Here is a 17,628-nt window from a genome sequence, read left to right as displayed (position 1 = left end):
AAGTTATAATTGCAAGGATGTTTTATGAATTTTAGAGTCTTGATTTCCCTTGATTAGAAATCTTGGGCTTCACCACTGGTCAAAAACAACTTTTGTCATTTCTGCTGTTTGAATGCAAGTAAATGATGAATTTATTAAAAAAAATATTATATTGTGTAGATTTGTGAAATTCCTATATCAGTACACAAATTATCAATCCTCCAAAATCAGAATTTTCAGTATTCAAACTATCTCTATTGTCACAATATTAATATACCCAGTATTCAAATTATCTCCGTTGTCACAATATACACAGTATTCAAATTATCTGCCTTGTCACAATATACCCAGTATACAAATTATCTCCCTTGTCACAATATGTACACAGTATTCAAATTATCTCCCTTGTCACAATATACACAGTATTTATTAATTCCGGGTTATCTTTCCATTGGTTGTGATATGATAGAGAATTGATATTCGTGCTGATGAACAGTTTTTTTTTCTGCATATATTGTAAAATTTCAGCTTTGAGTAAAAATATGATGAACTTGTGGGGAGGAACACTACACTAGTATTTTTGTTTAGAGGCTAAATAACATTCATCAAAATCATTGCCTGATATTATGTGCCAATTGAAAAAATAACAGTATCAGGAACAAATTAAAAAAAATATATCACCAAAAATATGATAGAATTGGAGGAAAATCATATATTGATAATTTTCATTAAAATTCCTTTCCATATTTTCACATATATTTTTATGGAGTCATATTGATCCTTTACCTACTTGAATCCTTGTCTGTAAACAATTGGGGGGAAAATTACCTTGATGATCAGATGAGGGATTCTTCCCTTTGGAGAATACAATTTAAATCTCCCAATTTATCAATAACTTCCCTGCATGTTCACAATAACTTTAAATTATTTTTTATAATTTCATGAGAATCAAAACCCTAAAAACAATAGATAACTTTTCAACTTTGCCCAAAATGATACATTAATAATCCTTTTACAAAAATGACTATTGTTTTTTTTTTTATACCAGCAACAGCAAGGGATTTTGTGTATAGGTATTTTGCTGTAGATAAAAAAAATACTGAGAATTCAAAAAATCTTTGTAAATAAGTTATTCATTACAAATCTTTACAGTTGCTTTATTTCAGTAAAACTTGAATGCTGAAGATAAAACTTTGAAAATTCTCCCCTCCCCTCTTTTGAATGCAGAGGTACATTGTCGTATGTTTTTGTAACAATATTATTTGTGGTTATCAGATATTCTATATCATCAGAGTTACTTAAGTGTTTAACTAAACAGGTTATTTACTTCTGAAAATTAAGATGCAAAACAACGCTGAATAAAAAAATAAATAGAAGAAAAAACAACACGTGTATATTGGTTCCGATCACACTAAATGTAATCTGTTGTAATACGAGAGAAAATGTAATATTTTGAAGATTTTTTGAAAGACAGCGCTTAAAGACAGATTATCTGAATAATGTCTCCATATAAAAAAGAAGATGTGGTCTGATTGCCAATGAGACAACTCTCCATAAGAGACCAAATGACCGAAATTTACAACTATAGGTCACCGAACGGCCTTCAACAATGAGCAAAGTCGTCAGCTATAAAAGGCCCCGTAATGACAAATATAAAACAATCCGAACGAGAAAATGATGTCGTAATTTATGTACAAAAATGAACGTAAACAAATATGTAACACCACATGCACTGTTTCTATCCTGGATGGGAAGTTCAACTATCAATATGATGTCGCTTTCATGTCAATCTGTCCCATGTCGATCCAGCCCAACGTTGATACGGCCCAATATTTTAAGTCAATCCGGCCCCAATAAAAAAAATTATTTATAAGGAATAAAAAGGGAAATAAATATTGTTATTCATAAATGTTTATGAATTTTATAATAATGTAAAAGCTGTACCGTAAATAAAAGTTGGCCTTTGACAATTTTTTTCATTGGCTTTTTAGCTCACCTTTCCTAAAAGGACTTGTGAGCTTTTCTCATCACTTGGCTTCCGTCGTCGTCTGTTGTCGTTAACAATTTTTCAAACATCTTCTCCTCTGAAACTACTGAATGGATTTGGATGAAACTTAGCATGATTGTTCCTTAGATTATCCTGCACAAAGTTTGTGCTTCGATTTTTGATCCGTCAAAAAACATGGCCGCCGTTACTTAAAATAGAACACAGGGTAAAATGCAGTTTTTGGCTTATATCTCAAAAACTCCAGCATTTAGAGCAAATAAGACAAGAAGTTAAAGTATTTATTAGGTCAAGGTCTACCTGTCCTGAAATTTTCAGCCGAATTGGGTAACTGGTTTTGAGGTATAATGCCCCTGAATTGATGATTTTAAAGAAATTTTGCAGTTTTTGGTTATTATCTTGAATATTATTATAGATACAGAAACTGTTAATAGCAAAAATGTTAAGCAAAGTAAGATCTACAAATAAGTCAATTTGACCAAAATTGTCAATTGACCCCTTAAGGAGTTATTGCCCTTTAAAGACTTTTTTCACAATTTGTTCATCATGTTGACTTACTTTAAAAAATCTTCTCCTTTGAAACTGCTGTATCAATTTCAGAAAACTTGAGTTTCAGAGTATCTAGTATAAATTTTATATTTTATTTCCTTGTATGTCAAGAAACATCTATAGCTCCTATGGCTAAAATAGAACATAGGAGAAAATGATTTTTTTTTGCTTTTGAAGAAAATAGGACGATTCAAAGAACATTGAAATAAATTGAAAAGCCAAAATAATCATTGATGAGAGATTTAACCAAAAAAATTAAGGTGAGCGATTCAGGCTCTTGAGAGCCCTTGTTTTTCATTGGATTAGTATAAAACAACTATGTTGATAACGTTTTCATTATAAGTTTTCAAGATTATTGGATAATATGAGGCAGTCATTACCTGTGATTGGGGACGAAGTCTGTATTAATTTTTCTTTTTAATTCCAACATGTTGGTAAAAGAAATGAAAATACCGTAACGTTTCCGATATTGGTTCTGTTGTTAGGGATTTAGTTGTGACGTTATTTAAGTTATGACATCATATCCAATGTAAACAAAGAAACGCTATTATCAGGTAACGTTTTTTCATATCAAACAATTATTAAAAATGATTGGGTGTTGAATTCCTTCCTATATTTGTTGATATGTTGATAAATATACATTTTATTTAAAGTCTCATGCCAACAAGACCGGAAACGGCAGTAGATCTGAAAAAAAAAGTTAACGATCTTGAGTTCATAAGTAGAATGAAAGATTCAGGAAATTTTCCCAAAATTTTTTTTTTTTGGTTTATTGATTTTTCTACCGTAATTGGGGACTTCGTCCCTATATAATTATAATAAAAATATATATAAAAGAATTTAGTACAATCAATTAACAGCCATCAACATTAATCAGCATTGTTTTCATATTGACTGTTATCCTAACAAGTGACAACCTGTATAATAACGAATAATTACATAAACAACGGCACAAGCTGATACACTAAAATCTTCTAAAATTAAGAAATGTTGTATGATTTGCCGAATCCTTTCTATAAAAGAGGAGACAATGTGTTTTCACAATTAACTAATAAATATAACATCAAACAAAAGATAAAACTATAAAGACATTAAGTACGTAACTTTGATAAATTAGGATTTTGATTGAATTTAGTGATTATGAGTGGCATTACCTCAGTTCTCAATCATCAGACAATTGCTGAAGAAACAAACCAATTATAGACTAGTGATTTGATTAAACATGATGCGTTAAATTTTTACCATTGGACTGTAAATATCTTTTTAGCTGTTCTATGTTCTATGTATAAATTAAATAAAATAAAAATTGACATGACATTCCAAGTTCATAAATCTTTACCTCTGGGCCAATATAGAAAAAAAACACACACACAACAATATGCACATTTCAATTCAGTTTAAAAGAAGTCAGAGTCTGATGTCAGAATAGGTAACAAAAGAATCTAAACAAAATGACAATTATACGTACATTAACACAGGACTACTATCAGTTGCTGACATGCCAGCTATTTAGCAGGTCTTATTCGCCCCTTCTGTTAAATTTTTTTCTGTGTTAAATTTACTTTTCTGTTTTCTTTACTTGCATTGGTGTACTTGGAACAGATTAAACATATTATTAATTTCCAATTTTACTTGCATTGGTACTTAAGGGGGTAGACCTTGGTCCAGGGAGATAACTCTTTAATTCAGTGATGCGTTTGTAATAGTCAAGTTTTATTAATGTATTTTAAGCATCTACCTGAAACAGACTGAAAATAATCTATGTATCCTAGAAGCTTAGAACCTATTTATGAAAATGGCTGACACAAACGTACTGATGATTTTAAGAGTTATTTCCCCTAACCTAGGTCTACCACCTTAATATCAATTTCAAATAATAATTTCAGATATTTCTTCCTTTTGATGGGTGTATAGTGTACATTGTAACACAAGATGTGAGGAGTTGAAAAAATATTGAAAGTTTTGCTGCAGAGGACTGACCACATCTCTTCACCATGGCAATAAATGTTGTTGGATTAGTTGTGCTGTTGTTGTTTTACATTGTGATTCTAGTTGTTGGTATTGTGGCAGCTCGTCGTAAAAAGAGGTCCACCAGTATGACAGCAATGGAATCGTCCATTGTAGCAGGAAGAGATATAAGTACAGCTGTTGGAATATTTACTATGACAGGTAAACAATACCATTCCAAAAGTTGCATTGTTCATAATATTATTATGCTGCACACATTTCCAGGAGTGTGTCGTCATCACTTTGTTAACCCATCATTCTATTTTTCTGTACAGAAAACAGAATTTTTTGGGATAATAGTTATGAGATTGTCACATTTTGTTTTTGATTTGGCCAGATTCGTATAAAACTTAAAAGTTAGATTTACTTAATTATAGTATAAAGTAATAATTTATAGCCTATGTTAAATGTGACTGTCAGTCAGGGGTACTACTTGTACAAGTTATTTTTATTTACTTGAAGAAGTAAAAAAACAATATACACATATAAGTAAATAAATAACATTTGAATTATCTCCCCTTAATTTTCTCAAAAATTTACTTGTATAAGTAAATTTTTCTTACAATCCCACAAAAGTCCTCAAGTTTTGTGATGTAAATTCATGCCTTAACAGATTTTTCCCAGGTTTGCTCAATTTTTTTTATTAGAGTCATTAATTCAACAAAGAAACTGATTGCGCAAAGATCTTAAGTATTTGTGCAAGGCCTTCAAAAATTGCTCCTTGGGGGCTTGTAAATGAGCAGTGTTCTGAAGATCACAGACAAATGGGATTTTCATTGTCCACGAAATTACACTTAAATGATTAGTTAAGACATCTGCAAAGGGCTATTAGAGCAAATAAATCTTAAGAATTCAATAAAAGAAGATAGGATGATTTTTTAGCTCACCTGGCCAAAAGGCCAAGTGAGCTTTTCTCATCACTTGGCGTCCGTCATCGTCGTCGTCCTGCGTCCGTCGTCGTTAACTTTTACAAAAATCTTCTTCTCTAAAACTACTGGGCCAAATTAAACCAAACTTGGCCACAATCATCATTGATGTATCTAGTTTAAAATTTGTGTTTGTTTACCCGGCCAACCAACCAAGATGGCCGCCATGGGTAAAAATAGAACAAAGGGGTAAAATGCAGTTCTTGGCTTATAACTCAAAAACCAAAGCATTTAGAGCAAATCTGAAAGGGGTAAAATTGTTTATCTGGTCAAGATCTATCTGCCCTGAAATTTTTAGATGAATCGGACAACTCGTTGTTAGGTTGCTGCCCCTAAATTGGTAATTTTAAGGAAATTTTGCTGTTTTTGGTTTTTATCTTGAATATTATATAGATAGAGATAAACTGTAAACAGCAATAATGTACAGCAATTTAAGACTCGAAAATAAGTCAAAATGACCAAAATGGTCAATTGACCCCCTAAGAAGTTATTGTCCTTTATAATCAATTTTTAACAATTTTCATAAAATTTGTAAATTTTTACTAACATTTTCCCCTGAAACTACACAGACAAGTTCATTATAGATAGAGATAATTGTAAGCAGCAAGAATGTTCAGTAAAGTAAGATGTACAAACACATCACAATCACATAAACACAATTTTGTCATGAACTGTCTGCTTCCTTTGTTCAATTCACATATACCAAGGTGAGCGACACATGCTCTTTAGAGCCTCTAGTTTACTTCTACAAGTAAAAAAATCTGAATGTCTAAGGGACATAACTCAGGCAATATTTTTGTTTACCTATACAAGTAAATAAAATTCACTTGTATAAGTATCCTACAAATTTACTTATATAGGTATATTAATATTACTTCTTCAAGCAATTAAAAATAACGTGTACAAGTAGTAACTCTGTCCGTTATCATGTGCAAATTTACAAAAAACAATTCTGTTGTAAATAAAAAGTGTTGAATATATTTATCATTTTGTTTGTATTCAATAGCAACAACAGTTGGAGGAGGTTACATAAATGGAACAGCAGAATCTATAGCAACAAGTGGTCTTGTATGGACCTTAGCACCATTTGGAATATTTATTGGTCTTATTGTGGGTAAGTTATTGTAAATATATAAAATGCTCCTCTGTCTACATACTATGTGTCAGAATGGTTGTTAAAAAATGTAAAACATGGTTGTATGGTTTGTCACTTGACAAAAACTTAGACTGATGCACAGTCAAGTATTGATAGAAATGCATATCTTATAAAAAGCATAATTAACATTATACCGAAAAATTTCCCAAATTAACATCCCAATCCAGGATATGTAAGTTGTAATGTCTTATTATATTTGAAAAGAGACAATTTTGCAAAGAAAGCGAGACATTAATGTAATTTCCAACAATTTTCATTAAAAAAATTGGAAAAGTAGAGGTACAGTAACCTGTCAAAGGCTTCTATAACTGCATTGACCATGTTGACAACTAAATAAATGAAGAAGGTTTATTTCAGATCTTTTGCTTTCCATATTGCATTCATTTACATCTGTGTCGAAACTTTGGATGACACCTATTTAGGTACCAGTCTTGTATTACAACTCCAGTTTCCGGTGCACGTCAAAACATGGAGGGAAACAAAATAGTGCATTTTTTTCTAAATTTTTTTCTGAACTAAATTTTTTCTGTTTGATTATAGGTTTATGCTGAATTGAAACATATATATAGACTTAAAAAAAAATCTTGCATCTTTTGGGGATATCAATCCAGGAAAGTGGAAGGATATCATGTTTACTGGAAGTGGTGCGGCCGAGTAAAAATAGCAAACAGAAAGTAGAAAAAAAATGTTTTGACTTCAGGATTGCGTAACTTTTTATTCGTCGTGGCAAGACCCCCTTTTTCTCTCGATTAAATCACAATTTCACATTAGTACATGCATGATATGCACATGAAATTTTTTTTCTATGTAGCATTTTTTATTTTTTTATTTTCAAAGATCAGCTGTTTTGCATGTAAGCCTATGGAGCAGTCAATTACAAGACTGCAACCTTTAGCAGTATTAGTCTGACTGTGCATTTTTATGCAAATATTAATTTGCTTTTTGTTTCATTTAGGGTTACATTGTCATTTTTTAGCTCACCTGGCCCGAAGGGCCAAGTGAGCTTTTCCCATCACTTTGCGTCCGGCGTCCGGCGTCTGTCGTCCGTCGTCCGTCGTCGTTGTTAACTTTTACAAAAATCTTCTCCTCTGAAACTACTGGGCCAAATTGAACCAAACTTGGCCACAATCATCATTGGGGTATCTAGTTTAAAAAATGTGTGGCGTGACCCGGTCAACCAACCAAGATGGCCGCCACAGCTAAAAATAGAACATAGGGGTAAAATGCAGTTTTTGGCTTATAACTCAAAAACCAAAGCATTTAGAGGAAATCTGACATGGGGGTAAAAATGTTTATCAGGTCAAGATCTATCTGCCCTGAAATTTTCAGATGAATCGGTTAACCTGTTGTTGAGTTGCTGCCCCTGAATTGGTAATTTTGTGGAAATTTTGCAGTTTTTGGTTATTATCTTGAATATTATTATAGATAGAGATAAACTGTAAACAGCAATAATGTTCAGCAAAGTTAGATTTACAAATAAGTCATCATGACCGAAATGGTCAGTTGACCCGTTAAGGAGTTATTGTCCTTTATAGTCAATTTTTAACCATTTTTCTTAAATTAAAGTAATCTTTTACAAAAATCTTCTCCTCTGAAACTACTGGGCCAAATTCAATCAAACTTGTCCACAATTGTTATTGGGGTATCTAGTTTAAAAAATGTGTCCGGTGACCTGGTCCACCAACCAAAATGGCCGCCACGGCCAAAAATAGAACATAGGGGTAAAATACAGTTTTTGGCTTAACTCAAAAATCAAAGCATTTAGAGCTAATTTGACATGGGGTACAATTGTTTATCAGATCAAGATCTATCTGCCCTGAAATTTCCATATGAATTAGACAACCCTTTGTTTGGTTGCTGCCCCTGAATTGGTAATTTTAAGGAAATTTTGCTGTTTTTGGTTATTAACTCGAATTTTATTATAGATAGAGTTAAACTGTAAACAGCAAAAATGTTCAGCAAAGTAAGATTTACAAATAAGTCAACATTACCAAAATGGTCAATTGAAGAGTTATTGTCCTTAATAGTAAATTTTTTACAATTTTCATAAAATTTGTAATTTTTTACTACCGGTTACATTTTCCACAGAAACTACTGGGCCAAGTTTATTATAGATAGTGATAATTGTAAGCAGCAAGATTGTTCAGTAAAGTAAGATGTACAAACATATCACCATCACAAAAACACAATTTTGTCATGAATCCATCTGCTTCCTTTGTTTAATACTCACATAGACCAAGGTGAGCGACACCGGCTCTTTAGAGCCTCTAGTTTCTTTTTTTTGGTCATATTTTATATATTTTTACTCCATAGGTGGTTTGGTGTTTGCCAAGAAAATGAGGGACCAGAATTACTTAACAATGTTGGACCCTTTCCAAGAGGTATATGGTAATACTTTGGTGTTTATGGTCTACCTAGCATCATTATGTGGAGATATTTTCTGGACTGCATCAATTTTATCAGCATTAGGTAAGATGGACATAAATTATCATGTAAATGAATAAATTAAAATATAATACATGATACATGATTAAAACCAGGGCTTCCAAAATTTTTCTGAGCCAGCCGGACATTTTATATCTGATCCGAATTTTAATCCCCAAGACTAAGTCACAAAAGGCAATTATGGTAATCAGATGGCCATCCCAATGATTGACATTAGATTAAAAACGATATTAAACTTTACTTTGATATGAATTTGATGTTCTGACATAAACTGTTAAAATTGGCATTGCATCATTCAAAGTGTGCACATCAGTGTACTCATATCTGCATTAGACTCTTTAATTGTGCAAAATGACGTTGTCAAGAACTTTATTTTCGTTTTTAAAGTCACATTTTTCAAAACCGGATGTTGACTTGACAATGGTAAAACATGGACCATAAACGGATACGTAAAATCCGTGTACGTTTACATAGCACGACTGAGCGAAGAAGCTCTTTCCACGTTATTTCTTCAACAAAATACTTGAAATGAATGTTAGGTACAGGTATCAATGATAGTTTTAGAATTTTGAAGAAATGTAGGATGCATAATTGAATTTCCCACCTCTGCACATGCGCACACGTGTTCTTGTTCATACAACGTAGTTCTGACGATTTTTTCATGTAAAACCTTTTTAAATGTTTCAAGAAATCAAGTTTATAAATGTATTTATTATAAATTTGATCTTTTGGACTAAATCAATTAGATACAAACCGCTGAAATGTACGAAAGTAATTGTGAATGGACGATGTCCGGTACTGAAATTAGTTTACCTGTCACCTGAACAGGTAGTTTTCAGCTGTCCAACAACTAATTAGCCTTGATTAAAATTAGAAAGTTCTGAAGTAAGGGTTGTTTTGATTGTAATTAATCAACATGTCACTTTTATGACCGGAAATGTATGGCTGTTAAAGGCAAAATGTTGAGGCAAAAAGATCGTGAATTATATTAAAATGACCGAAAAAGCCTTGAAAACTAAAAAGTATATGACCGTTTCATGCTTTTCTCAGCCGGTCTTTTACCGGACATTATACAAATGACCGGAATATATGACCGTTTTGGAAGCCCTGATTAAAACAATTGCATTAGGTTAGAGAGAATATTGGCATAGAGCATTCACTATAAAACATATTGGTGTTTTCTTAACCCTTTCCTCAATAGAATTTTTCTTTTTGCATACTTGATTTGCATAGGATTTTTTCAATAAAATGCTAAAAATATGCTTAAAGGTATTAATGCATTGCGAAAAATTCATATTTCAATAAATGAATTTAAGTCAGATATTCCTATGAATATCCTTTTCATATTGGATACAAATTTTATTAAGTCTGATGCAGATATTTGGTGGACAGAGCATTTCAAATGAGGTACTACACAGGGGTCAAAAGGCATAATTATGGAGTAAAGGGGGTGGCGTCAAAAGGCATAATTATGGAGGAAAGGGTTAATATTTTTTTTTTTCAACTCTTAAATTTTTGAAGGTGTTGGACACAACCTAACTCAAACACTTTACATTTTTTTTTAGTTTGGAACTTGGTCATTTTGTAACAATTTTTTTTAAAGAGGATACAACATTTTATTTGCAATCAACCTTCCCTCCTCATGTTTTAAATCCTGGTTCAAATACTACCAAATAGTGCATAAAGTAATTGTTGCTACTAAGATCAGGGACCTTATAACTCTGCAATATATTATTGTTGTAAACAAAATTAGAAGTTGATCTATAACTTGTCATAGTTCAGTTATGTAACAAATTTCTTATCATGATCTTTTAGCATGACGGAAAAAAAATGTGGCGAACTGATTATTTGCATGAATTTTCTAAGTTAGAGGACCATAAATTATTGGAACCTTACAAAATTCTAGGTGGATTTATAATACTTGTCATGGTCTATCTATAGATATAAAAATTTCAAATCATCAATTAAGTTTAATATCATTTTGTTCCAGTACAATGATTTTTTAACCAGAAGGGGAATTTGTATTAGGAACAAGCTTGAGTGTGAATGTTAACATTTCCTAAATTGTTGCCATAGTAACATCATTTATAATTTTTAGGGATAAACTTGAGTTTGATTATTAACATAAGAATTAGCTTTTGCCATAGTGAAATCCTCTGATTTTAGGTACAAGCTTGAGTGTGATTGTGAACATTCCATTGACTGTTGCCATAGTAACATCATCAGCAGTAACTATTATTTACACTATGATTGGTCAAATGGTTTCAGTAGCATATACAGACATAGTGCAGTTAATATTTATTACATTTGGATTGGTAAGTACCTTTTCTTGTGCATTGATATTATTTATCAAGTAGTTTTATTACATGCTGGTGATCTGTCTGAGTAGTAAATATTTTTAATGCTTTAGAAATGTCATCAACAGATATGACAGAAATCTGTCTATATTTATAGATTATCGTTGATAATTTCAACAAGATTTATTTTCTCCCTTGAGCCGGTACAGCGAAAGCGAGAAAAGCAAACGAGTTGAGATGACCAATGATAATCAGTAGCATGATATGAAAATTTATCATAAAAAAAGATCAAAAGAAAAGTGCACTAGTAGTGATAATTCTAATTATTTAGTATATTTTAATATTCAGTCTGCCTAAGAATCAGGCAGTGGTGAAAACATGACCAAAAAACCCATCCAATTTGACAATGATATCAGTTCATAATATGTAGTTATGCACAAAAATAACATTCATTTCCGCTTTCTGTTCTGGTAATAGAAGGTACAATTTGGTTGAAATGCACTAGAAATTAATGAATAAGGGGAGATAACTCTGTAATTTGCTATCATTCTAACCAATTTTCTTATCAAGTTATTTGATATTACCAGACACACACAAACGAAAGACTAATAATTTTTAACTCAGGATGATGATTAGTATTAAATAACATGATTAGCTTGGTGGGTTTTTCACGATCATTTTTTGATGTTTACCTAAATTGCCTGATTCTTACAAAGACTGGTACTTAAAAAGGCTAAATATACATTTTAATGGTATACCAGTTGTGTCCATGATTCCTTTACTTACTTTTATATATGTTTGTTTTTATTATTATATGGTTTCACACTTTCTAATGTTTAATATTCACAGCAAACTAACTTTCACAAGAAAGTGAAAACTCTGTTATCAAGTTTACAATTTACAGCAAGCTACAAGATCTTTTGTGAAAAACAAATGATAAAATTGAAATACATTGCAAGATTTTTAGCTACAAAATTTTAGATGATCATATTGGGAAATCCTTTACAGGTTCTGAGTTTGCCATTTATACTGACCAATGAAAATGTTGGAGACATTTGTCAAACATCTGAGACTTGGATTGGCTCTTTTGATATTTCATTTGCTGGTCAGTGGTGGGATCTCTTTGTTGCCATGGTGAGTTTTTATTGACATTAAAAAGACACTATCATGACTATTGAACAGCATTATGTGTGTGGCCTGTAGTCTCATTTAAAAGCATCTGTGACCTTTCAAAATATTAAAAATTAAAAATCAAATCAGCATAGAACTGGAAAGTTTGCACGACAGTGATAATAGGCAATATTAAAACTTGACCTTGTGATATAAGGGGGGGGGGGGGGGGTACCTTACTAGAACCTCTATTTTAAAAGATTAAAAAAAAACCAATTAACTGTTTAAATTCTAATGATGGTGATGGAAGATCAAAGGGAAATTTAAAGGGTTAGGTCCATGCCATTGAAGTTTTTCTTCTATAAATTTCCTTTATAGACCTAAAAATTATATATTGTATCTTATAGGAAGTCTTCTTGGAACTTGCCAAACCTGCTTTTTCCAAGCCATGCTTGTTATTATATAAAGACTAGACCATTGGTTTTCCTGTTTGAATGGTTTACACCAGTCATTTGGGACCCTTTATCAATCTATCTTCTATACAGTCAGCATTGTTGTCCTTTAACCGATAAATTACAAATTACATCATTGCCTTTTGAAATGTTACTCAAGCACTCAGATTGTTTGTCTTTCAAAATTATATTTTCGTCATGTTTACGAAGACATTCCTAAAACATGCATTGGTTCCATATTTTCCAGTACATGTTCGTTTGTTTACATATTAAACTGATCTACAAATGCAATGTCCTTCTACGAACTATTTTCTTTTATTTATTGAAATATTGAACTAAAATAATGATAACACAAGGGGTGTTTTCATATATTTGGGGGAAAAAACCATAATAGAAGATAGATAATGCTTTCAGGAACTGTTTTATTATAAATGCAGAATTGGTCGCAAAATGCTTCCAAAATTAGCCAGGCGCAGAACGATGAAGGAGGAAAGGACAACAACTCTGTTTGTATGGGAGATTGGCCCTTTATAGCTTGCTGTTCGGTGTGAGCCAAGACTTTGTTGAAGGTTGTCTTTAACCTATAATTGTTAACTTTTAACATTGTGACTTGGACAGAAAGATGTCTCATTTGCACTCATATCACATCTTATTTGTATTACTGTATTGCCTTTATCCTCAAGATGAATGTATTTTGTTTATTTTTTTCTCCAGACACTAGGTACAATTCCATGGCAGGCTTATTTCCAGAGAGTGCTATCAGTGAGGTCAGGAAGGCAGGCCCAGATCTTGTCTGTGGTTGGAGCATGCAGTGCTGTTATTCTTGTGATTCCATCTATTATAATAGGAGCTGTGGCTACAAATGCAGGTAGTATAACTATAATTTTTAGACATGATTTTTTAAAGACACATAATAACATCAAATCCATGGATAATGGCAAAATATAAGCATGTGATTTAAAAAAAAATGTAAATGTTTTCATGTTTATTTGACCTCAAAGGTAATCAAATCATAATTTATTATTTTTTAAAGACCTGTTCTGATTTGAAAACCTCCAAATTTACAGTATTTTAGATATTTGTTCTATGTTTGTACAGGTTCAGTTTAAGAGAGTCTTCTAGACTTCAACTTTTTGTAGCTGACGGTATGGGGTTTTCTCATTGTTGAAGGCCATTCGCTTACCTGTAATTGCTTACCAGTATATCGACATCATTTGAACACTGATGAGTTATATCATTGGCAAACATACTTGATCTCCTTACTTCTATATGGAACCATTTAAGTGTATCCTGAGGCTTACAGTATTTCAGATCTTTGTTGCAGACTTGAAAATTTCCAGTTTTGGAGAGTCTCCTGTGGATCTTGTAGTGTCTATCAGAATAGCAATAATGTTTTGTTCAATGAAAATAGGAATATAAACTAATACAATGATTTAAAAAACATATTAACAGTTCTGTGTGAATGTTGTTTGAAATAACATATGCAGTGTGTGCGCAAAATATGGCTGTATGTAAACAAATCATTTTATGCTTCTAAACTATATTTATGAACTGTTCAAGAAAGAGTCAGATTTTAAATTAAAAGTTGACATACTCTTTTTATCATGTTAATGAAAAAATATAACTACACAAATAAATAATCCCTGTTTCAAGTTAGCATGTAAAATGATGTCAGATACATTTAAGAGAAAATTACCAACTCTTGTACAAAAAACATATATAATAATGATTTGAGAAAATAATTGATTACATTTAAAAGAGTACATTCTCTAATTATTTTCTCTTTCATATTTTGATTAAAAATTTAAACATAACAAGCTTAATAGAATGACCTATGAACCTTAATGATACTAATACGTCACTATGAAAAATACCAGTTTGATAGTATTGTATATCTTCCTACAGATTGGAATAAGACCAGTCTTGGACAGTCACCTATGGAGCTGAACATGGGCAGTATGGTACTTCCCCTTGTTTTACAGAATTTTACTCCAAATGTTGTAGCAGTGATTGGTAGGTATACATTTTAGGAATTGGTATTTATCCCTTACATTAAAGCAGTAAATAACACAGTTTATCACATATTTTTATGAATACCTTAGGTTTTGCAATAACCTCAAAATTGCCCGGGGCAAAAAATAGTATATTGATATTGTGCCCTGATTCCAAATGACGGGACGTCATTGCATCCTTAACGACAACGGCGAATAATGGCGCTGTTGTAATTGAACTTTTTTCTCCTCTCTGCAAAACTTGAATATGTAATAAATAAATTATAACATGTCTTTTCCATATTGGCCCTGGTATCATCCCTCGACCCATATCGGCCCTCGGCTAAAGCCTCAATGCAGATATGGGAGTCTCGGGATGATACCAGGGCGGCAGGGCCAATATGGAAAAGAGCATGTTATAATCTATACTCATTGGACAAGGTTTGTAACAAGTTCACAGACTTTTCTCAAAAAGTTTGACACCAAAAAAAAACACCAATGTCAAGTTGTTGTTGACATTGAAAATATTTGCTCCAAGTTGCATGTGAAGTCCTATTATCAAACATGTCAATTAAGTTCATATAATGGATCGATAAGGAAGACACTTGTGATAGACTTGCAAAGTCCAAATAAATGTGGTTCATGGTATGTGATAAAAAATCAAATTAAAAAATATGGGGGGTTTACCAAAATCTGACAGAAACAGAGGGGTAGATATTCACAAGTTCTGAGATCAAAGGACATTTCAATGTTTTACTTTACAGGTTTAGGAGCCATTTCTGCTGCAGTAATGTCATCAATGGATAGTTCCATACTGGGATCAAGTTCAATGTTCACATACAATATTTATGCTCATCTGTTTAGAACAAAGGTAGGAATTTTATCTTTAAGATAGTATAGTTTTACTTTTCAAAAAAATATATATGGTACTTAAGATTAAACAGTTCATGTGTGTGCAGTCGTCAAAGTAAATTGCACACCCAGTTATGTGCATCTTTTGATAAACAGGGTACCACTGAGGAAATGTAAATATATGTAAAAACCATTAAAAAATGTATTTGTGATTAGAATACGATTGAAAAATTTGAAAAATATATACATTGATTTATTATTTCATTGTCTTTGGTGATGATTTTAACCTTCAAACAGTGTTAATATGACAAGAAGATTTTTCATTTATCACATGCTTGTAAAAAATTATTTTACTTCTTAGGCATCTGACAGTGAGTTGCTATGGATACAGAGGTTAGCCATTTTATTTGTTGGATCCTTGGCAACAGTAATATCAATCTTTGTTCCAATAGTGTATGGATTATTTATCTTAGCAGCTGACATTGTATTTGTGATTGTACTGCCTCAATTAATATGTGCTGTATATTTTAAATGGACGAACAGTTATGGTGCGATCGTTGGATATCTAGTGGGCGTAACATTAAGAGTAGGAGCAGGAGAACCTACAATCAGCTTGCCAGCATTTATTTATTATCCAGATTATGATGTGGATTCTGGTCAAAATTTTCCATTTCGAACATTTTCCATGGTGACTTCATTATTGTGTGTTGTCATTGTTTCCATAGTGACTACTTATATAGAGAAAAATGTGATGTCTAAGACTGAGTACAAACTGGCAGCCGCCAATGTATCAACGACAAGTAGTAAACAGTTGTTACAATTACAAACAATGGACAATGCAAGTTGAGGGGTAATCTCAGGGATATAATATGCTGTTGATCAGTAACTTTATACCATTTCTATAGTGAAGTTCTTTACACCAAAGGTCAAATTAGGCTTTGGATTTATTTTTTTTAAATCCTAATTACAGCTTATTTGATTCTACAATTTTTCTACAATGCATAGAAGTGATTTTGAGAATGGAAAATCAAGCATAGCCTAAAGATTGTGATTTTCCGAAATCTAGAAATATCATCTCGCCAGAACATATCAGAAGACCATGTCATTAGTGTTTGACCATATTCCTAACCATAACTTTGATGATCATTACAGATTGGAGTTTAATATAAAGACAAGACAATGTAATAAATTTTGTTTATATGACAGCTAATTACATGAAACTAACTTATTTGATACTGTTTTACAACACTTACCAAAGTTGAGGCATTATATTTGTAATTGTTCCTTACTGTTGCATAATCCATAATTATAACATATAAAATATCAAACTGTTAAGCTCATCTGGCTCAACGGATCATTTTACTAGTGCTATCACTTGATGTCCGATGGGATTAAGTATTGTTCTCTGTACATGCTGTAGTCCTAAACTTTTCAAAGAGCAAAATAATCAGAAAGATCTACAAAAATGCCAATACATGTACAACCAAAACAATTTGATCAAGATGAGCAATTATTTATACTTATCATGTGTATTGCCTCTTGTGTCATGATTTTATCTTGTTTTGCACATCAGACACAAAATGAACATGATCAATGCCTTTTATCAGTTATTTTTTTTTAAGACATAAATTTACATAAGATTGTTAAATTTTGATTTCTTGTTTATCATCAAAAATATACTCTCTACAGTACAACTACTTTATTATTGACAACATGCATGCCAAATTTATATGTCTCAGTGTATCAAATCAGGACTTTAAAGTGTTCAAACTAGAGGGCGTTCTTAAATAGAACCTATATAGCATTAATAACAGGACATGTGTGTCTGTATATATATTTGATCTAGTCAAAATGTTCTT

At 31.8% G+C, this 17,628-nt stretch overlaps 1 protein-coding gene across 2 annotated transcripts; it reads left to right on the top strand.

Annotated features, from left to right (window-relative positions):
• Positions 1-1,344: 1,344 nt before the first annotated feature.
• LOC134721044 (high-affinity choline transporter 1-like) lies at positions 1,345-16,684 on the top strand. 2 transcript variants are annotated; one of them, XM_063583741.1, is made up of 10 exons: positions 1,345-1,423; positions 4,420-4,702; positions 6,473-6,580; positions 8,936-9,091; positions 11,234-11,382; positions 12,373-12,498; positions 13,641-13,794; positions 14,832-14,939; positions 15,682-15,788; positions 16,131-16,684. In XM_063583741.1, exons 2-10 carry the CDS (start codon positions 4,528-4,530, stop codon positions 16,614-16,616), a joined length of 1,569 nt encoding a protein of 522 aa, XP_063439811.1. In that variant the 5' UTR covers positions 1,345-1,423; positions 4,420-4,527; the 3' UTR covers positions 16,617-16,684. The 2 variants fall into 2 exon arrangements, with proteins under 2 accessions (XP_063439811.1, XP_063439812.1); XM_063583742.1 differs by having other exon boundaries at positions 1,349-1,396.
• The last annotated feature ends 944 nt before the right edge of the window (positions 16,685-17,628 follow it).

The sequence above is a fragment of the Mytilus trossulus genome, chromosome 6, assembly GCF_036588685.1.
Source record: "Mytilus trossulus isolate FHL-02 chromosome 6, PNRI_Mtr1.1.1.hap1, whole genome shotgun sequence".
In the NCBI taxonomy this organism is placed as follows: Eukaryota; Metazoa; Mollusca; class Bivalvia; order Mytilida; family Mytilidae; genus Mytilus; species Mytilus trossulus.
Note: the sequence above shows the minus strand (reverse complement) of the source record. Positions and strands in the feature narration are given on the sequence as shown.